Below are 23166 nucleotides of genomic sequence, written 5' to 3'. Positions count from 1 at the left end.
ACATTAAGGTCCATCTGTAGCCAGAACTTGAATGGTGATGTTAATTAAACTGCCGATTATAAAAGGGTGCACGTATAGCAGAATAATTCTACTAGTAGGTACATTTACTTAAATATTGTACTTAAAGGTGGGGTAGGTAATTTTGGAGAAACCAGCTCGAGTGCGCTAGAATTTGAAAATACACAGCCGGAGAAAATCTGCCACTTCCTTACAGAGCCCCTCCTCCAACACACACGAACGTGCACATGATCAATGAGGGCACGAGATAAGTTTGTGCACGGATGGAAGGCTGACAGGCAGGTAGGCCATCCAGTTATTTTAGCCGGGCCGGCTAAAATGATTGGTCGTGCTTTTTACAGTACTACGGCTTCCACAGATGACATTTTTTTATGGATTTTTTGTCAAAGCACTTAAGATATTAATTGCTATAGGGATGTTAAGAGCATTCCATGGAATATAACAAAAAGTGTATCTCGAGCCGGTTTCTCAAACTTACCTACCTCACCTTTAAGTATTTCAATTTTCTACGTTCTACTTATACTCGATGATGATGAAATCATTTGCAGAGATTCATGTCTTGTTTTGCACGCCATGTCAGATTGATAGTCTTTTATCTGGTGAAACACCACAGACTGTAAAGAAGGGAGGACAGAGGAATATGTGAAATAGATTACAACACATTTAATGGACACATTTCCAATGTTATATTAAATGACTTACAGTTTATTCAGAGCTAGTGTTAAAAAAATCCTTGTCACCAAAGTCATTAGGTTTTATCCCATCCGTTAATGTTGACATATAGTTCACAGAATAAGACTTTATAACCATAAAAGGTATTATTTGCAAATCGTGTTCATTGATATAAGAAACCCTAAAATACTGCTGGTGCAGGATTGGCACTTAGCCTGTACAAGCACAAGTGAACTTCTGTTGTACTTCCATGAACAAAAGTCAAAGTATAGCCCCAAAAAGAGGAATCTAGCACAGAGGAAATGCTAACATAATGGTATTTGGAGTTTCAAAATGTGGTCGTCTGGAAGGAAGTGGTCACATGTCGGACATTCAGAAGTCCCGTCTTAAATTAGCATGACGCTAGATGTTTGCAGTTTTACACACTCAGCAGTGGGCTTTTAATAGAGTAACAATTCAAGTGATACAACCACACACTGTGAGAGAAACCGAGAGTCAGAGAGAGATAATTACTCGAGTTCTTGCCCCCAGATATTAGATCTCACAGTGATCATTAAGGGTGGGTAATTGTGGGGCAGAGGGCTACAGAACAATAGCACCATGCAAGACATGACAAGCAGAAACAAAGGAGTCTTGGCTCATTTAGTTTAATAAGTTCCACAGAGACAAGCCCAGATGCTTAATTGAATCACTTCGACCGCCACTTGTATTTCACAAAGACGGTTTTCTCTTTCTCTCTCTCTCTCATCTTATAAACTACTGCTAGAATTACAATGTCTGTGCATTTAAAGTATAGTGAACATATCATCCCTAAAGTGTCATTTAGTTTATTCATAAAAGCCAATCAACTGCCTAAAATACTGCAAAGGGTTTCGGAATGTCGCGTGCTGGTGTTGAAAGCCACTGTGGTCGACTTTTAGGAGAAAACACTGTCGTGCAAATGATGACGGCACGCTGCAATTTGCTTTATTGTCTTTCTTCACAGAGTGCATCAGGCAGTGTCGTATCTGTTAATAAACTAAGTATTTTTGTCTGTTGGGGAAAGGATTAGTGGCTTGACTCATACAGAGGCTTTTCTCAGTTTTCTGCAGCTGCTCTGCACATTACTGATCTAAAACAGATATAAATCAGCAAAGTAAAATGGAACCAGGAACACTTTATTTTATCATTTAATTGAAGAGTCTCTTGGGATTTAACAAGCATGAACAAGTGCTGAGGCATTTGTGCTGGCTAGATATCTTTCTCATCTGGTAACATTTTGTACAGTTTTTGGTAAATGGTAACAATTTACAGCATAAAGTACACTGAGGATCTGTACTTCCATTTTCTTTCTTGGACTTTAAAGAACTGCCTTTCTGCTTACTTGAATACAAACCATATTAATTGTCTTTTTTTATTACCAACATTCAAGTCAAAGTCAAGTCAAAGTCAAACAGTAAAATATTACACATGAATGAGTCAACTTTATTGACAATCTTTCAGTTTGTGTGTACAGACAGAGATCGAAATACCGTTTCCCACAATCCTGAATACAAAAATACAAATATATATAAAAATATGTATAAAATATGTATATCCTATATATACACAATCAACAGACACATTTATACAACATTGGCGCCGTTCTTCATTAACTTGATTTGTTGCAGTAAATTTGACTTGTTTGGGGAGTCATTTGCTGCAAACTAAAGGCAACATTTGACTAATTTTGTGTTTTAGTTTGTAGCTTCTTGCCTCATTCTGAAGCCCCTAACTTTCCCTAATAAACAACACCTGGATCATAAAGACACATCTGTGTAATCTAATATCTAACAGCATCTGGCACACTGACGCACAGTACCTACACACAGTTGTCCACTGATTTGGTAACTCTCTGTCAAAGGCACTCGATAGATTTATCTCCAGTGAGATAGCGACGTCATGCATCACATGTTCGGCCCTGCAGGGAGCTTGTGAACAATAACCTGTACAGTAAGAGGTGTGTGTTGTAACGTCAGAGAGGTCAGACCACAGGCAGCCTCTCTGTCAGCAGCATGTGACTGCAGTCTGTGGGTGGCAGCACACAGAGAGGAGGGTTAGCCGGTCAGCACAGGGATGGTGTGTTTGAAGAGACAGTTAGAATGTGTTTTACTACATGTTGCATGAAAGAGGGTGACAAGGAAGTCAAAGGAACAGAGAAACGAGGGCAATCCTTTGAAATAAATGATATATCGCTCATCTCAGAGGATAGTTTTGAGGTTAAAATGTGTGAACACAGACATGCTGGCCCTATATCTATGGTGTAATGCGAACATTAAGTTGAAAATATATTTTGAAACATTTTGGTTATATTTAAAACTACAAAAAAGGAAATATAAAATTCAACTGGCATAAAAGAACAAGCACTCAAAGTGGAGGGAAGTCTTTGGTTTCCAAATTAAGAAAGAAGTATCATTAATAATGAACATTATTAGGTAAAGTTTTTGCATGACCTTGAGCATGTCTTCCCAGCACAGGTGACTCGTTATTCTGGTTTTTCGAAATCAATTAAATATCTCTCAATTTTGATCACAGAACGAAAGAGATGTTTCCAGAAGGAATGTACATAGCCGGGTGTATGAGTGACAGACATGTTAGTTGTTCCATACCTCAGTGAGAAAGTAACTGTGAGCAGGATAAGCGGCCTCTTCCCTAGTTTTTCCTGCTTGTTTATTATAATTAGAGCTATAAATGAAACTCTCTGATGGGGCAGGGGGAGGGGAGAATGCACGTTGGCCCACAAAGACAAAAAAAGTGTGTGTTTGTGTGTGTGTGTGTGTGTGTGTGTGCGTGTGCGTGTGCGTGTGCGTGTGCGTGTGCGTGTGCGTGTGCGTGTGCGTGTGCGTGTGTGTGTGTGTGTGTGCGCGTGTGTGTGCGTGTGTGTGTGTGTGTGTGTGTGTGTGTGTGTGCGTGTGCGTGTGTCTTGGAGAGCAGCCAGAGAGGTGGGGGTGGGTGGGGGTGCAGTCAGCGTTTTTTTCAGACTACATGAATGAGGCCCAACCGGAGTGAGCTTCCTGTGTGAGGGCTATAAAAACAAAACCGGAGCTAAAGAATGCCGAGTGCTCCCACATTCCTGAACATTCTGCCAGGTACAGGACACACAGCATGTCCTCCTCTCTTCCCTTCAACAAATAGAGACATACAACAATTCCCATGATGCATTTCCATACATTCAAAACAAGAAACATACTAACAACACTAGACTTCATGTTTAGAGCTCTGCTGTTGGTCCATAGAGGTTGTCATGTTTATTACATCCCACATCAGCTACACTGAAACAACAAATAATACATTCTGTTATTTTCCAAGAGGATAACACATTTTTTTCTGAATTGCACGGGGATCAAATATTAATCTGCATGCATACCTCCAGCCCATTAGATCAATATATTGTAAGTAGAGTTCATTCAGTCCACAGGGGGGTGTAAGAGGAAATAATTCAGTATAACATGAGAAAGGTCCATCCTCTGGGGAGCATGAACATATTCACAAGATGCCACAGCAATCTGTGGGTTAGAATCAGGCAATTATTATTTGAAAGAGGACTGTATAGGTAGATGCTGGCAATAGTTTAAAGGTTATTGAGGTCACTAAAAACATAAGAATACAGATGTCATTGCAAATATGAACAATACATTTATAGGAAACATGTTGTTTGTCCTTTATCGAAAGAAAACCTTCTTAGTAGCTGCTACTATAACAAGAAAGTCATTGAGCAATTATATTCATAATTGAGACGAGCTGGAGCTGCCCACGAGTCTTCATGAAAACTATTTTTGGCAAGCAATAAAAAAGGGATTAGTAAATGTTTGTACTTTTATTTTGTAGTTTCCAGCTACACCAACAATGGGTGTGTCAGGATGTTGATTTCATCATGTCTGTACCATTATAAACCAAAAGATGCAGTTTGTGTTCTTCTTCTGCTATTTCAAACCCGAGCCACCTACAAGAATTGTCATATGCTGTATTTTTTACATTAAGCCGTGTACAAAGTATTAGACATAGACAATTTGATTTTAGCCTAAAATAATGTTTTATTAGAAGGGTGTAGCATGTCTGAGCCTTTTTTCAGAACAAATGACCTCGCCCTTTGAGAATGGGCAGGGTGCTGTTATACTGAGCTCTGTGGATGATCTCATGTGAGCTGCCTACCAGGATTCAAGATTTAACAAAAACACGTGTGTGTACCCAAGAGGCAGTTTGCCTCACAGACAGTAGTCCAGACAAATACATAATAAGGAACACAGCACAGGATCTATATCTCCTCACTGTCACCATATATTTCAGGGGAAATAAGTCTAAGCTTTTGAGACGACCCTCACTTGATAAAGGTGCTAAAGGTCAAGTCCACGAGGTTGGTCAAACTCAAGCGGGGGGAACACAGCCACAAAACGTGTCAAAACACCAGGAAACATTTGAAACAGCAGCAGCGACTCCGGCAAGGTGCTCCAAACTCAAAGCCCACATGTGAGTCTGATAATGTTTTCTTGCAAAACCAATAAGTATTTGAAATGTCACTGAGCATAGTCATATCTATCATATAATAACTAAACTGAGAAAGGAGAACAAAGACTCAGCTCTTCTCTAAATACAAACTAAGTGTTACTCATAGATTTAGAGAAGGAAGTACATTTTCATAAGTAAACAGAAATAAACCACAAGAAGTTGAGGTTGAAGTTGAGAAACTATTTATACTATGGACTTAAAAAAAAGTTTTTAGCAGCTCTTGTGTTTTAAGTGATAAGACAAACAATTATGAATAGGAATATTACAGAAATGACAATGAAATATTCTTTTATTCAACACGCTGACTGATATTCACTGACTTTAAAGTGGTGAGCAGTAAACTCCTGCAATGTAATGTGACCCCTTTGGAAGTGCTTGTTAGACTTAAGTACATTACATCACACTACTGACACTTGTACGTACTGCACCTACCACACTGCTTTTAAACAATACAAATGTTCGGTTTGTGAAACATTTCAGGAATGTTCCGTGCTAAGCTAAACAAAAGAAGAAGAACATTGATATAATCTTTGTTTTAAAAAAATGGGAACACGTTTAACCTAATACTGCCAGTCACCATAAAACAATTAACGGTCTGCAGATAACCACACGCAACAAACTTTCAACAGTTACACAAACACAGGTCTCTGTAACAGACCAGAATGAGGATGGAATTTCCTGCACCATGTGGGGACACAGTGACCATATAAGATTTAAAATGTCAAATGCAAACTGCTAGTTACTGCTGGTATGTTTTAGTTTTGTTTATTTATTTGTTTGTTAGCAGGATACTACTGGCCATATTGAAATGTAACACTAATTATGTTAACATTGTGAGATGGTTCCATTCTGGTAAACAGATTTTTAGCTCTAAATGTTGAAACGTTTACAAGATTAAGAAAAGTTAGACTATAATGGAAATTCACAGGGGAACCAATTAGAACAAGGCTCAGGAGGTGGCCAGGGGGACTTCACACACACACACACACACACACACACACACACACACACACACACACACACACACACACACACACACACACACACACACACACACACACACACACACACACACACACACACACACACACACACACACACACACACACACACACACACACACACACACACACACACACACACACACACACACACACACACACGCACCCTCTGTTTTATCATTGAGCAGGTCTCCCTTGAAAAAGAGATCAATGATCTCAATGGGATACAACCTGGATAAATAAAGGTGTGAAATGAAATGAAATGAAATCATAAAGAAACATGAAGCTAGCTTTGTTGCTAGTGGTTCTGTATGTCTTACTCAGAATGATAACGTGCCAAACACCAAAAATCAAAGACCTGTACGGTCCCTGCTGTAATAGAAGACAGATCCAGCCAGAGACCGCTCCAGTAGGAATATGCTGAGTCCAGGCAGACGCCTCCTACGCATTCCAGAAGTTTGAACTTTTGAAGAAAAAAAGTGACAGAGCAGAAACAGCACTTGTGAATGTGTCTGTGGTCGGCAATGCATGCATTTATCTGACTCAGCAACTACACTCAATTGACCTGCATGATATTCTATAGTACAAGCAATGTTAAAAAATAATAATTAAGGGTTAAAATGTATAGATAATAATTTCAGATTTGCTGCATGATACCCAACAGCAAGAAACTAAGCCTGGAGCTAAACACCTTTTCAAGATGTACACTTAAACTGATACATTTGTTTATTAATATTTGCACATTGTGACACTGGTTCAATGTATTTCCAGTTGTCTGTACTTACCACCCTCATGCATATATTTAACACTTTAAGTTTGTGTTTGGATGATGAAAAAATGCAGCCCTCTCATTCATTTCAATGAAGCAAGCCCTGCAGAACAGTGTTTGCTAACACTTGAGTCGTCCGGCAAAAAGTAAAACATCGCTTACATTTTGCCAAACCATAATTAGGTGATTTATAGCCAATTGAATACATGCAAGTGGATGGTACTCACATTGTAACCTAAATGCTGTAATTCTACTAATATGGAATCATATGCTAAACCCCGAAGTGTGCATTTTCAGCAAGCTAAAGTTGAAAGAAGTACAGTTGAAATGTACAACTCTGAATCTACATGTGACCAGCAAAGTACAATGGGATGTAGCAGACAGCAGCTGTTTCAACACACCTTATAAAAACATAATGTTCTGTGCTTTCATAGTAGCTGCTTGACTTGAAATTTGGCACTGCAATCTAAAACAACCCACTTCCTTTCAACAGAAATCCTGTGTTTGGTTTTACACTTCCCTATTCAATGAAAGTAATTAGTAACTAATATGAAAAGAACACATATGAAGGATGAAATCTTGCCTCAGGGCATTTCCTGGCATTATAATGTGGCATTTGGAAGGCTTTTATCAGCTGAAGCAAAGAGAGGAAGTCAGGGTAAATAAGGTTAAGTGTGAAATGATGTTAGCAGAGTGCAAATGTTCTAAAGAGGGAGGTAATGTGCTGCGGGTGTGTTTGTAACGGGATGTGAACCAATGCACAGGTGGCAGGGTAGGATCTATGCCAAGATGACTGAAAGATAACTAGATGTTTCACTTTTACAAACAGAAAAACCCTAAAAGGCCAGTTTAAGTTTGAGTTTTTACATCAGACCTGAGTGTTGCACAGCGAGGGTGCAACAAGAATAAGGTGTAATCTACACAAGGATCTCGAGACACTGATTCAGACCTTATGAAAGCAGTGTGGTTAAATGTGGCGTTAGTGCAGGTCATTAGATGGGGAAACACAGTTCTCTCAACTGTTGTATACACTTACTTATATATTTTTTTAGGCCTTGTAACTAACTCACCAGCATTTACAATGGTATGATTTAACTTGAAGTGAATATATCTGCACTACTTGTTGTTCCGAGTTTGATTTTTTTATGGTTTTTGCACTTATTGTAAGTCGCTTTGGATAAAAGCTTCAGCTAAATGATATGTAATGTAATGTAAACATCTTGTGAAAATTCAAGTTGATTTCTTTTTTTTTTAAAACTGCTTTTAAGCTATGATAGAGGTGTACATATGTTGTCAAATTATAACTTTTTTCCTCAATTGAGAGTAGTAGATGATCAGCTGGGAATGGGTTAATCTTAAATGTACCACACTTATGACAAGAGTACAGGATGTTTCAGGGTTACATTCTGTGAATTCCACCAAGCCACTTCAAGTCAAAAGTCTGGTTGGAGAAGTGATGACCACTTATTGTGGACATGTGATGTTACTTAAAGCTGAAATGGTACCACAGCTTCAATAACAAACTCCCGGGAAAATCCCACTCGATCTCTTCTATCCTCCATGTTTTCAACCTTTGGCAATGTAACGGTTTGATGCTTTGTTATCATGCTCCCCCGCTGCATTTGAAAGGTTAGTCTGGCGATGCTTTTGTGGTTTCAAACACTTGACGTTTGTGTTTGGAATGTGGTCAGCTGCTGACACTGCTCTGTCTCAAGAACAATCCAAGTCTGAATCAGGAGCGGTTGCTTCCTGCATGCTAGACTGTGGTGAGTAAGAAGCCCCTGCTTTTCTTAGAATAACAGCCTTACACAAAAAAAAAATGACCTCACTTAAAAAAAGTGCAGACTGCAGTGTTTTGTATGACGTTAAACGATACCAAATTAAGACAAAAACACCATTGCTCTTATCTTATGCGGGTTTAATATTGATTGTTTTGTAAAAGATCATTCTGAAGTGTGTATGGCAAACATTTATCAGTATTACTAATTCAGAACAGCCAAGGCTTATAACTGGGAAGAATGTAAAAACAGGAGCACCCATTTCCCCGGGCGTTGGCAGTATTGACAGAAGGCCTGAGGGATGAGGTAACTACAGGCGGTGTGCATATTACTGAGTTTATGTAGAAAATGAAAACCAGAATATACATTACAATATAAAGGAAACAAAAAAGAGATGGTGAGAGTTTCCAAGCGGACCTAGTTCCCACATGACAGGATATTATTAGCCATGCTATGGTGAAGCGCCACAGATGGCAATGTCGGCCTGTTGGCCATCGCTATTCATTGTTTAAAAGACATGCGTGAGGATGGAACTTAGAGATCCAGAGAATTCTCCTTTAGCGTCATTTCCATGGAATTTGGAACATTTATTCTTAGAGCCAAAAAGAGGAACTATGACGACTTCTGTGATCCCCTGATGTTTGGAGCACCACCAGCAGGTCAAAGTGTTCACTTATACAGCGAAACATCTGAAAACTTTTGATAGGTGGCTTGACAAAACATGTTGTTAGTTAATTAAAAAAACAACTGAAAATGGTTTCTGCATGCAGCTTTGATACGTTTCCAAATTCTCTATCGATAAGAAACCTCAGGGAATATCCAGCTCGCAACATTTTCTACCAATGTTTCGGAAGTCAGATTTCAAGCAGTGGCAGCAGAGGGCAGAGCAGGGGGGGGGGGGGGGGGGGGGGTCTTGATGGATAATCTGCTGGTAGGAACATATTAACATAGACACATATTTACTGGAATGGGAGGCTGCCTCTTAAGACCCAGAGGTGATATAAGCTGTGTCTCTTTGTTATCTTCTGCTCCACATCACATCTGTCAAATTGGATTCTCATCGGGCCAAAAACACCCTGCTGCGGAGTGGATTCTCCTCAAGTTGGTAAACAAGGCATCAGCATTGGAGATAACTGTTGACGTGCAAATAAAACAAGATGTGAACGTGTTATCTCCATTAAGCAATGGTCTGCACTTTGGTTATCTTGTTTATAGGTGGTGGAGATGACAGCTAATGAGACAAATATTTTCGGACCTTTTTCATTGTCTACGTGGTCACAGTCATTCGCTCTGGCACTTTTAACAGAGGCCAGATGTCCCAGATGGCTGGCTGGGCTTTGCACAGTCAGCAGATCTGCGAGCGGAGCGTGAGCTTAGCATGAAACACTGACACGGCACACCAGTCCTCCAGGGATGCAGCCGAGGAAACCTGCAGAGCCACAGCCCTTTCGTTGGGCTTCTGCCAGTATGAAGTGGGACAGTTGCTACGTTACATGGGTTGACGGAACGTTAAAAGGCTAATTAACTTGTCAGCATTATCAGCTTTTATTGTCTGTTTCCCTGAGTTGTTGACTGTATTCAGAGTATTAGTCTAAAGCTCACTCACAACTACAAAAGATCAGTTACACATTTGAAATACTGGACAAAACACAGGACCAACAAACAGGTTACTGTGAAGGAGGAATTTATTTTGATAATCTCTTTATGATGCAGCAAACACCATGAAGGCTAAAAACTGCAGATGATCCGTCTAAAAGTGTGTGTTTTAAAAAGGTGAGGAACCCACTACCCTCTAACAGCCTCAGCACTACACCAAAAACAAACCCTGAAAAACAACATTTTGTCGACACAGAATCAGATATCCGGCGTGACAAGTGTCCATTGAACCCTTCCCTTAAATACTGCGGTTTCTTGCTGTGCCCCCGTGTGAGGCTGTGCCCCCGTGGGAGGCTGTGCCCCCGTGGGAGGCTGTGCCCCCGTGTGAGGCATGGGTTCCTTTAGTCAAAGCAGGTTCACCTCTCTCTGTTTTTGCTGCACTGTGAGAGTTGAAAATCACCCCAGGGTCCACTTGTTGGGGGGGAAAAACCCCACAATCGAACATTACTGTCTCCCATAAAAGACACGGCCCTCTTTCAAAGCACAGTGATCTTTTCTTTTTTTTTTCAAAGACTGCAAAATGTGTAGCTTTGTAAAAACAAATAGAATATATTTCTACATATACAGTATATAAAGCTTGTTAAGAACAAGTAACACAAATGACCAGAGTGATGTAATCAGAAGGCACAGCGAGACCGTAAACATTGTGTTCAGTTCGTCCAAGAATAGAGAGATACCAGGAAGGGCTGAGTGTTCCCAGAAGGCAAGGTGTCAGCCGCTCCTGCAGTGGCAGTCGCTCATCAACATGTTGTAAGGCGAAAAAACACTTTGTGTGAAATGTTGCACTTGGAGTGTACGCAGCACCCGATACGAGCTTTCCTCTAACAACATACAGACCATTGTTGCACCATCACTATCATTGAATCTCCTTTAAACTATCACTGTCTATTACAAGATGGCCGTTCTTCGTTAAATGACAGTCTTCTTCTAACACAAGAACATCCAGGTGAGCTCAAATGTGGCCAACGCACACAGAACCCTGGGTTTTTGCTGAAATGTTTTTTATCGGAGTGCATCATCTTGAATGTCCCTCCCTGCTGGGTGAACAGCCTTCACCAGTATGTGCTACTGGCTGCTGTTGGCTGGCTGAAGGAGCTGCCGAGTCATTGATCACAGAGGTCTAAAGTGACGGCCTGGAACCAGCGATAATTTTACGCGTTGTCATATTTCTGCAGAGCCTCCTCCAGCTTGCCTGTGATTTTTTGGAAGAAGGCGATCTGCTGCTGCAGGTAATGCTGCATCTGGGCCTTGAAGTCGCGCACGCGGATCTGGTGGAAGTGCTGGATCTCCGCCAGCGTGGCGACGGAGATGATGTTGCAGCGGTTGTCGATGCCTTCTGCCTGCGCCCGGTCCATCTTGCCTTCCTCCACATGCTTCTGGCTCTCCTTCACCTTCGTCAGGGCTCCTGTTGGGGACAAGAGAGTAGACATACACATCAAGGTTTATCTTTTTGTTCTGTGATCACTATTCTTATCATGTTTTTAGAAAAGAAAGCATGTTAAGCACTTTAATGTTTAAAAACAAAACGTACAAACATTTGCCAGAAACACAATAGAAGACAATCGAGAACACAATAGTACACATTGATGTTTATATCATCAGTCCTTTATGGCACCATTGGCAAACAATTGTCTTTAGACATTTTTTAGACATGTTTCATGAAAGGGGATGTTCTAAATCTAAAACACCGAAAACACCCACAACATTTATTTATAAAGGTGAAATCTCACATACTATTTAAACCAGTGTGGGAAAAACTGCCCACTAAGTAGGCAACAATGTTCCTTAAGAGATGAGCTGTATTACTTTTAGCATTTAACTCGCCAAACAGTCATCTTACTATAACACTCTTTCACAGGAAGGTTAATTAATAATCTCATTATTATTTGCTATTAAAAATGTAAGAACACAGCTTGACGGTACATCTAGAACTTCAAGGATTCGGCCTTAAATAGTGTGTTCCAAACTTCCTGAGAACCAAGGGCACATCTGTGTCTAAAGTAAGAGAATTTGAGTGGGCCTTAAACATATCTATTACATTATGTCACTTCAAACAATCATTTAAGGGGATGTTGCTGGCAGTTAGTTACCATGTCGGTGTGCTAAGAACTAGCTATCGGTTATTCATGTTGGACATTGCTTTGATCAAAACAAGTGATTTTAACTCAATCATGACAGATGGCACCTCTGCTACGCATTTAACACAAAACTATACCTTGCAAACATGAATCTATATCACACTCATACCGAGAGTCCCCCCTCTCCGTTCTGCCAGTATGAGCTGACGCTGTCGTCACTGTGGCTGACTCTTGTGGCGTAAGAGGATGGAGACATGATGGTTTACCAACCTCACACTCACACACATATCAACCGTCACGGCTGCACCCCTGCCTGCAGTTTTGCTTTCTGCAAAAATAAGCCTTCAGCCATACTGGTGCCTAAACTAGAAAATAGCCGACAACTTTTCAGGCGGATGGGTTGATGGGAGCAGAAGGCAGGGTCAAACACCAGGAGCAGATGACAGCTGACTTATCAAACTCCTGACATTTTCTGACCGAGCAAAGGAAGAAATGTCATGAGCCGTAGAGTCTGAGCAGAAAAGAAACAGAAACTGACAGGTTAAGACCTTCTGTCGGATCTAGCTACTTTAAAATGTGTACATGCCACAGCTGGAGTGAAAGAAACCTCTCTGGGCTGTGACATGAATGCTAATGTGTGCTATGCAGTTCTTAGTGTTTTTCGAAGCATTTGTAATCGTCAAACATGATTTTCTGATTTATTTTACTCTATTTGTAGGCCAGAAAAATCTAATGTGAAATGTCCCCCCCCCTTTTTAAGTAAATATGCAGCCCTTGGGATATTTTAAGTAGAAATAGGTGGTGAAGCCAAAAGCCTCATTGGAAAATTGTACACAATTTCTGACGTTTTCTGACAGACCGACCAATGAATCAAGAAATGAGCTTCCAGATGAATGTTTCACATGAAACTTGATCGGAAACTTGGTTGGTTTTGTCCCGTGCCAGAAACGTTTGTTTACTCAATAGTTTGAAACACAGAAATCCACACTGATGTACTTTGTGCTACTGTGACATAAATGGTGTAAACATTCAAGGCGTCGTAGAAGAAATGAAGTAAGACCAGTGTAACTCCATGCGTGGCTTAAACAGACAGTGTCATCCCTGACATTATGACAGAGTGTGAAGGTGACACATGTTCCCTGAAGGCACGCAGCAGTACTTCCTGTATTGGCCTATCATGGGATATTCTTGTCATCATGTGAGTCACCAGCAGTCGGATGTAAGTCTGATTCAGCCTGCTTGTTTCCTGAAGTGTGAGACCACAGAAGCCCTTCTGACCTAACCCTGCACTCGTTTGGCTTCCGTCAACCCTTAAAGCTAACAGACATACCTTATGACTGCCTTCCCTTACTTCAACTCACAACTATTAACACGTATGGCAGACAAATAAATATGTTGAGAAAATCTCCAAGAAAATGTTTCGCCTTCCCCTCCAATGTCTGCGCAGTTCGATTTTTGGCTGCAGATCCCTCAGCTGCAGCTTAATCCCAAATCTTGGAAATTCCTGTAATGCAGAACCTGACGGAAAGAGAGGCAACGGGAGCAGAGACAGGAGGGAGAAAGAGAGAGAGACGCGGAACAAACACAGCTGTCCAAAGACTTAAATGCCAGTCCCGAAGGTGTTTACATGTACCTTAAAGGTCTCTTGCTTCCTGTGTTTTAAAAGCTCACTAATGGACTAAAGAGGAATAATTGTTGCCATGGAGACTTTATGAGAAAGGCAGGAGTTCAGTCCTAGAAGACGATGCGTCAGCAGACTGTAACACACAGAGAGCCACATCCATTTCACAGCTGCCGCAAGTAAGCTTTGCAGACCTGCTGCAGAAACACAAATACGATACTGTCGAGTAGATATATGGAGGAATTCCATTATAGTTAATTCATCTTCTTGATATTCTCTCAATAACTTGACTGTTTAGTCTATGAAATCTCATAAAAACAGTAGCATTGAAATGTCCCAGAGACCAAGGTGAACTCTTCCTATTTCTTTTTGTTTAGTCCTTTAACCTGAAATACATAAATGTCCTATCATAAGTATGCAGAAGCGTCACAGTGAGAGTCTATGATACAACACACCTATGTGTATGTCTTTGTAGTAAGTGTTACCTTCAGATAGATAATAAAACAAAACGTGAACACATAGGATATTGAGCCATGTTGTATTGCATCTGATGTATTGTTGCACAAACACTGCTTCTGCTTCTGCCATACTCTCTGTCGCATGCTGTAATGAGTGAATAAGAGGACGTCCATTTATGAGATACATGTTCCTGCTAGAGAAATCCATCCTGATGAGCGCCTCTGAAAAAAAACCTTGGATGTACAGAGGGAGGTGGCATGGAGCCTGCTGGTCTCACTGGAGGCTGCTCTCCAGCTCTTACGTAATCCCTGATTACACAACGCTCCTGCAGGCCTGTGACCTGAACAACCAGCGGCAGTCCCCGTCTCATCGCTCCGCCACCTCGTGCATCCATTCATGCCTCAGAGGGCATTTAAATAGCCTGGGCCAATATAAACTAGACACACCCAAAGTGTTTGCACAGGAGTTTCAGCTGATAATGCTGACTCAGCAGGAAAACCTGACCTCTTTATAAATGGGTGCTTTCCCCAAACCCGCCTGGCATACTTTGATCCCTTCATGTGGTGATAAAACAGTGATGAGATCAGACTATAAGTATAACTCTCAGTGACGTGCTCAATTGGTCAAATTAACAAGGCAAGGAGAAGACATGAATAAAGTAAAGATGGGGATAAAGTGGGTCAAGCCAAAAAGCTTTTCACCAAATGACTTATTAACCTAATCTTATTTCATCACGGTAGGCTTAAGCTTACTCTCCTCTAGTACTGGAGTTGTGTTCTGTATGCAGTCTTTGCTTTATAGCAAACTGATTCAATTAGAGGGACAGACCATTGTAAGCTACAGTATGTGAATGTGATTAAGGACATCAATCAATCAATGTTCATCAATGTGTGCTCCTCCCTGGAAACCGTCTATTTCCTTAGCCTGATGGATACTTGACATGACATGAGTGTTTTTCGCAACTGAATAAAAACATTGTTTGCATAATTTGAACTAAATTCATAATTTGCCCTGGTCTAAAGTCAACTAAAAGTGTTTCCTTAAAGAAACACTGCAGGCAAGATCAATATTATCTCATTGACTAAGCAGCATAACTGGCTGTATTTTAATATTCCCTTGACAAATAGACGATGTTAGCTGTGACAAAAAACATGAAAATAAATTAGATTTTACATCTCCAAAAGCCGGTGGAACATTTTCAGACTGCATGTATACAGAGAAGTTTTACCATTTCATTGAGCCATTCCTCTAAAGCTTCAATAATGCTGAAGATATGATTTTGTAGGATGCTAGGGTAGTTACTTAATCGAAGGATCTATACAAAAGATCCAAAAGCACCACTTCAAATCTTGTTTTTACCAGAGATGTGCTCATGTAGTTAAACATTTAAAAATAAAAATGACCACTCGGCTAAAGAAGTTTAGTCCATTGTGACCAAAAAGACAGATTTGTCCACAAACAGGGGGCAGCCCTATAAATAAGCGTCTTCTCTTACAAAAACAAATAGTGTCTTTGGTAATCAGCCAGAGCCAACCCTTAACTTTGGACTGTAAACGGTGAGCATTTATAAAAACATTCTCCACCCTTCCTCTTTCTCAACAACCTATAATACAAAGAAACAGAAAAACCTTGTTCTTATCTGAAGCTGTGTCGAAGCAACAGTAACACATTAGGACAAAAATGAAATATACAAAAAATAAAGGGCGGGAAACACAATTATTTTCTGAAAGCTACACCCGATATGATATTGATATCATGAGCCAACATTTTTCCAGTCGAGCTCAACGCTAATGGTGTCCCTGAAGAGAGGACGATCAATACGGTGTGTACAGTGTCCGTCTGTGGGACAGCTCACATTTCCCTGGTCCCTTCCTAATGAGACAGATACAGTGAGCTAAAAATGGCATTGTTGATAAGACTAACAAGCCATGCTTTGATAGGTTTCTCCTAAAGAGAGCAGAAATGCAAAAGAGATACAATCTTAAATAGGGTATGATCTCACCACGCGTATTAGCATCAACCTGCACTTTTAAAGCTGATATCATTTGTCTTTCAGATTGACCTTAAATCTTGATTATTACTCCACCACTGCACGCAAACAGCACCATAGAGTCCCAGCTGACCTACTTGGCTCGCTGAGTCTGTGACCACTTCTGTTATGGAAAGTATACTCTGGTCTGTGAACACAAAGGATGCGGACTAGCCTCACTCTCAAATGGAGACTGCAATAACCCTCATAAGAGAGGAAATGCACTTGTGGACGTTTCCTTCACACCTTTAGGCAAATTAACACAAAAAGACAGATGGGATAGTCGCACACAGAGTGGAAAAAGGAAGTGTTTTAATAAATATATAAAAGACTAAAAGGGAAAAGGGAGACACATGGCCAGACATAACTCAGAACATGTCTGCTGGTGTATATTTAAGCTCCCATTGCTACAGTATTGTCTTCACACAATGAGATTCCAGTGTTATTCTTACTAATTACAGATATTTCACTGCAGTATTATAACAGTTGCCAAGTGCTGGAGGATTAAACAAAACCTTTGAGGTGAGTAGACTTTAGAGCGTGAATGTCAAATACCTTAGCAAAGGTTCAACTTATTTGCATGTAACGCTCCCTGGGAACACGAAGGCAATGTGAGTAACAGGCAGCCATTCAGCTGTCATGAAGGAGAGAACCTTTGGAATCCTTAATGAAACGCAGGCGCATTAACTGTTGCAATATATCACTGTCACTATGTGGCATAAATGTTTTAGCATCTTGCACATACTGGTATAATATCGCAAGTAAAAGGCCGAACAGTGTGAGTGGTTACACAAAGACTCTGCTTGCTTTTAACCAATGTTGTGTTTAACTTTACTTCAAGGGCTGTCGCAAAATCAAATCACTACAAGACTGCTGTGGGCAAAACAAATAATCACAATGACAATATTTTTGCCATATCTATTAAAAAAATGTAAATAAATAAAAAGGATTCATTAGTGGAGGGAGATTAATCGAGAGCATACAGATACGGAAACAATTTCAAGAGGAACAGGAACATCATAGTATTATAAGATTAATGCCAGTGTTTAGTTATTTAAAGATATGTTGTCATCGATACCGGTATATCCCTCCACTTCCTCTATATATAAATACATTATGATTGCCTTCTTCTCTTCCCTGATGATTAAGGGGGAAAGGAATGTGTGCATCACAAAGACAACAAGCTCAACCGGTATAATAGAGAAGCTAAACAGCCTCAGTGCACTAAAAACAAGATGAGATCAGAGTCTGGGTCTCAATGTGTTACAGGCCTCCTTTCATCTGCTGCGTGCCCTGGCTCTCCTGTCAGCTTTGTTGCAGTGAGGTTTCACTGCACTCTGCCATCTTTTCTCAACACTGCCCACAGCAACTTCTTCCATGAGTGATATCAAATGAGAGTTTCTTATCTGTGGTATTAGGCCGGGCTTATCACATCAGACTACCTGAATGGCTGTGAGGCCTTATTTGGGCTGTGTGGGGACGACGTGGCAAACCTGATTTAAGCTGACTGGGAAGTTTGTGTCCCAGTGCAGACTAAACACATGTCTGTCCTGTTTCCCCAGTGGTGTCTATTGTGGACTGAATGGGCCCAGTGTTTGCAGGGGGACCCATGATAGACCAGGATGTCAAAAGGCAAGCATCCATGTATACCTGGTCAACGAAATACTGGAGGGGGATTCTGAATAGTGCATACAAAGACCATCTTCCCACCATGATCTGATATAAACATAAAGGATGGAGCGAGATGGATTAGTTCACATCATAGTACTAGTTTGGATTTGAAATGTAATACAGTTTGAAAAGAGACCTCCTATATACATATTCAGAAAACAGGCAGCCAAATATAACCCACATGGAGGAGAAGCAGTTTGGATTGAGTTGCTTCAGGTTATCATTTACGCAGGAAGCAATTGTGTCACATACAAACATATGGTGAACAGCAGCGGTGCTTCGAATGCTACAATGCTGCGCCTCTTGCATAACAGTGTTGCCTCTCATGAGAGTGACATTTTGCCACACAATGAGAACAATCATTGGGCTGGGGTCGTGTAGGAGGAGAGATTAGTGTAACATTGACACTCTGCGCAAAAACAACAGAATATGCGGACAATCATTTATACGGGATTATGCTGCAATTCTTTTTGGGCCAGTGTTGTGATCAGCAGGCCAGTTAGGACATTCTCCGCCTCCAGAGCACTCACATGAAACACTATGCATGTAACACAAGGTGGGATAAACAAAGCATGTCAACGGATTCCCAAATGCAAAAATCGCCTATTTGTTTTGCAAAGTGACATAACCTGTAGGGAAGTATAACCTGACCGCTGTTGACAAGTCCAACAAACTGGCTGAAACTAAACATGTGTTTACCTTTTAAGGGCCAGCAATACCTTTGTATTTACTTTATGACACCAGCAGTACCATGTGGTTTCCTGTCTACATTTATACATGGGGAATCTGGAATTGACTAAATCCCTGGGGTTGGAAAACATTTCATTGGATAAATAAGAAATGTCTCCTGTTGTTGTTTTAGGATTGGAATGATGTGTACCTTTGACATATTCCTGTGTAGTTTAGTTTACATTTAACAATTATTCTCAATATTCACTAATGTGATGATTATAAATGTATAGTTTGTTCTATAACATTTCACAAAAATGTAAAAGTGTCAATCCTAGATTCTTAAAGTCCAGTGTGATGTGTTTGAATGATTTGTGTTGCAAGTATAAAACCCAAACATACTCAGTTTAATATGATATCAAACTGAGAAAAGCCTTATTTGAGGGGTTGAAAACTGCATTTTCTGATTATTTTCAATCGACTACGACGAATCCATTAGATGACAAAAGTTTTTTTTCCTAAATGTTCAATAGTGCTAGGCTTTTAATAGTGTTGAAGAAGCAACAACACATTGAAATGTAGTGATGATATAAATCAAAAGACGTAAAAAAAAAAGAACATCTTTGGATTTTAGAGGCTCCTGTGAAAGCAACCAATGCAAAATGATACATGTGTGTGAGAAATGAATGAAATGTGTATGACAGTGTGATTTTACCTTTCTGGACATGGATTATGTCTGGGTAGTTTGCCAGGTGTCCTTGGTAAAGAGCTAACAAATCCATGATGGGGTCGAGATCTTTGCTGGGCTGCTCGGCAAAATACTCTCCGATGGATTCGTACGCATCTCCAGTGAAGGAGATGGCCTGGTTGAGTCCTGAAGAGTAAGCCTGCTGGTCCATTTCAAAGGCTTGGCTGAGGACCTTGAATGACATCCCCACTTTCTGATACTCCTTCTTAAAGCCAGTGATCTGCTTGCGGGCAAACTCGTTGGCCGTGGCGTTGAGCTGAAAGGCGCTGTCGTCCATCCTTTTGGTGAAAGTCTTGAATCCGTCTATCTTGCTCTCGACCTCCTGGAAGTCAAGCGGAGCAGCAGGGGGGCTGATGGTGAGGAAAAAGTTGGCTCCAACCATCTCGTCCTTCTCAGCCTTCCTCTTCCCCAGCTTCCAGGCCTTCTCGTCTGTGCTGTTGCAGGTCAGGAAGTGCTGGAACACATCACACCTGGCCAGGACAGGGTGGCTGATCATGTGGTTCATCCACCATATGAGGCCTTTCCTCCTCTTGGAGATGAAGTCCTCCTCGAAGCGCCCCGTGGCCTGCTTCTCTGGGATGTGTGGCACTGAGATGACGGGAAACTTCTCCACCAGCCGAGCATACAGCCAGTCAAAGTGCTTGTACCTCCTGTTCACCTGGTTCTGTGTGTGGGTGGGGGTCAGCTTGTAGGACATGTAGCTCTTCATGCCCTTGAACTTAGTCTGTTTAGTTGGGTCGTCAATTGAACAAGCGAATGGGTACGGGTTCTCCTGCCACTCGGGGCCATACTGACCCATTATAACGCAGATTTTGTCCCCATCTTTCACAAAGCCTGCGGCCTCCCCAAGCACAAACGCCTCTCCTCCTGACTTCACAAAGGTGGAAAACCTGTTGAGGTTTCTACTGACCGTGGCAGAGCTCTTAGCTTGCTGTGCGTTACCTCTTGACATTGAGGATGTTGACACTCTATAAGTGGATGCTCGATTACCTTCAAAGCCATGATACCCTCCACCAACAGTCCCAGGCTCATCTGCAACAGTAGAGCTGTCATCCCAGTCATCATCCCAGTCATCATCGCTGCCTTGGCTGGGCTGCTGGTGGCTGGGCTGCTGGTAAGTGGGCTGCTGCTGTGGTGGTGGTGGTTGTGTGGGGGCTGAGAAAGAGGCGATACTAGGAGCAGACGGTTTTGTAAAGTTGTCAACTTTATTCTGAGGCTTGTAAGAGCCGTCGAAACCTCCGGGGGGGATGTTTGCATATCGCGAGTCAGGCTTAGCGTCCCCAGATGTGCTGCAGCTGCTGTTGTTGTTGAGCGTGGATGCGGTGTCGGTCCTTAGGATCTCCACGTAGGACGCGGGGAACAGACCCCTCTCCCCTTTGCTGTTCACCCCCTCAAACCAGCCGTCAATATCCTGCTCGCTGTACAAAGTGAGGATTTCGCTCTCCTTCACCGACACCTCCCCGGGGTTTTCAGAGCTGAAGTCGTATAGCACCCTGGCTTTTAGCGCCATGTTCACTAACAGCTGGAGGTTGAGACGGGCAGCAGGCTAACTTAAGGCTGGCTGGCCGGGCAGGAGGGAGGCGCAGCGGGCAGCCAGACTAGCTCAGTCAGCCTACCCGAAACTACTCTCCAAACTCCACGTACAAACTTATCCTTCGTGAGAAAAAAAACCCTGTTTTAATTCCTCTCTGCGTGGTCCTTCCTCTCGGTCAGCCCCGAGAGGAAATTATGGTTATTTTTCAAATCAGAGGTTGCAGCGTGTGAAAGTGCAGCAAAGGTATTTTCCGCTACAACAACATTCATGTGTGGGCTCCTCCAGTCTCCCTCCGCTCCGGCTCGGTCGCTTCTGCCTTCACGCTGCGCAGCAACCGCACGTCGACCAGGCTGAATAATCGAGGGCGGAGCTACAGGATGCTGCAATCCTACAGACAACACCAATCAACCGCCTGATGTGCTACAATAAAGTACATCATCCAGACGAAAACGTCATGTCCCTCAAAAATATTGCATACTAACCTCACAAGCGTGTGAGAATGGGTTGTCAAATTCGTGAAGAGTTTATTTGAGGGCTGGGAGATAACAGTGGGAAAAGGTAATGTCTCAATTTGACGCTAATGCAAACAATTGCATACCATGATAAAAAAAAAATACTGAGTTCATGGCTGTTAGACTACGTAAAAACAGTGCAGAAATGATAAACCCTGTAGTAAAAGTAAGCAAGTAAAAGTATTAATACTGTACGCATTAGCGTCAACATATGCATTAACTAGCAAAGTAATATGTAAGCTTCCTCAAAATTGTGCCATATAGCCCTTAGCTAATTGAACAAATGTTCATATATTCAACCCCTGGATGACACGTTTTTTTGGTGTAACCTAATACCTATCAAAAAATACTTATAATGTCCATTTAAATACTATTGCCTCAATCATTTCGGAATTGAAATTCATTAATAAATACTATTACTCTTACACATTTATCTGAGTTAAAACTCTTGCTGACTAGTAGGTTTACAATTTCATATATATATTTTGTATCATTATTAGACACAATCTAACATTTTATTTAGAAAGTTTCCATAAAATGCATGCATAGAAGCAAAGAAAGCAGCAACAAATCAAAACAAAAAACAACACATCATTTCCAGCAAATACGTAGGTTGCAGATATCCACACTAACTTTGGAATATAACTGCACATTTGGCTGCTAAAACCCCACATGTTTGCTATAAAAAAAAAAGCTACAGAAGAAATGACCTCAAGAGTCCTCAGTGTTAGCTACTGCCTAGTTGGGAACCAGTGATCCATGCCCACTTTTATGGCTGAAATGTGTACTGAAGTATGGCAAAGCAGTCAGCTCTGATCTTTTGGTTTATCTTGTTTTCATATTGTATTCATCACCAACAGAGCGGCCGGACATAACTTATTTTAGAAAACATTTACTTTTATAAAAATGTAAAAACAACATGGGCTTTAAATAGAGCACCCTGCAATTGGAGTAATATGCTTTACCAGTCATAGAGCAAGAAGCCCCATCTGGTTTAGCCATTCAAGTTCTGAATGGAATTTAGACTGTAGGTTGGATGTTAGGCTAACCCGGGATCTTCCCAACCTTTGTCATCTCTCATCAGCTGAAAGGAATGTCACCTAAACACCGACATCAGTCTGACTTGTTAGCTCAAGACTCAGCAGCACTCACTTACTGCATGTCTGCATTTAGGTAGGTAATCAAAAATACTATCACCAAAAATCACTGTAAAATAAATGAAGACATCTCTATGTCTAAAGCAAGCAGCTATTCTGACTTAGACATGTCTTCACCAGTGTCCCTAAATGATTCAACAAAGCCCTCCAAAAATAAAATATGTAGCTACAAAAGACACACAATCAATAAACATATGTGTGTGTTGGATTTGATTTGGTTTAATTCAGCAAAAAATATTATTATTTTATAAGCATGCAGTCAGCTTAGAT

The 23166-nt window shown here is 41.1% G+C and overlaps 1 protein-coding gene across 1 annotated transcript; it reads right to left on the bottom strand.

The window, feature by feature from the left end:
* Positions 1-10429: 10429 nt before the first annotated feature.
* snx18a (sorting nexin 18a) lies at positions 10430-21558 on the bottom strand. Its single transcript, XM_034117811.1, has 2 exons — positions 19661-21558; positions 10430-11823 (listed from the first exon to the last, which is right to left on the bottom strand). Exons 1-2 carry the CDS (start codon positions 21201-21203, stop codon positions 11570-11572), a joined length of 1797 nt encoding a protein of 598 aa, XP_033973702.1. The 5' UTR covers positions 21204-21558; the 3' UTR covers positions 10430-11569.
* Positions 21559-23166: the final 1608 nt, after the last annotated feature.

Source organism: Trematomus bernacchii, unplaced genomic scaffold (genome assembly GCF_902827165.1).
Source record: "Trematomus bernacchii unplaced genomic scaffold, fTreBer1.1, whole genome shotgun sequence".
Taxonomy (NCBI): Eukaryota; Metazoa; Chordata; class Actinopteri; order Perciformes; family Nototheniidae; genus Trematomus; species Trematomus bernacchii.
Note: the sequence above shows the minus strand (reverse complement) of the source record. Positions and strands in the feature narration are given on the sequence as shown.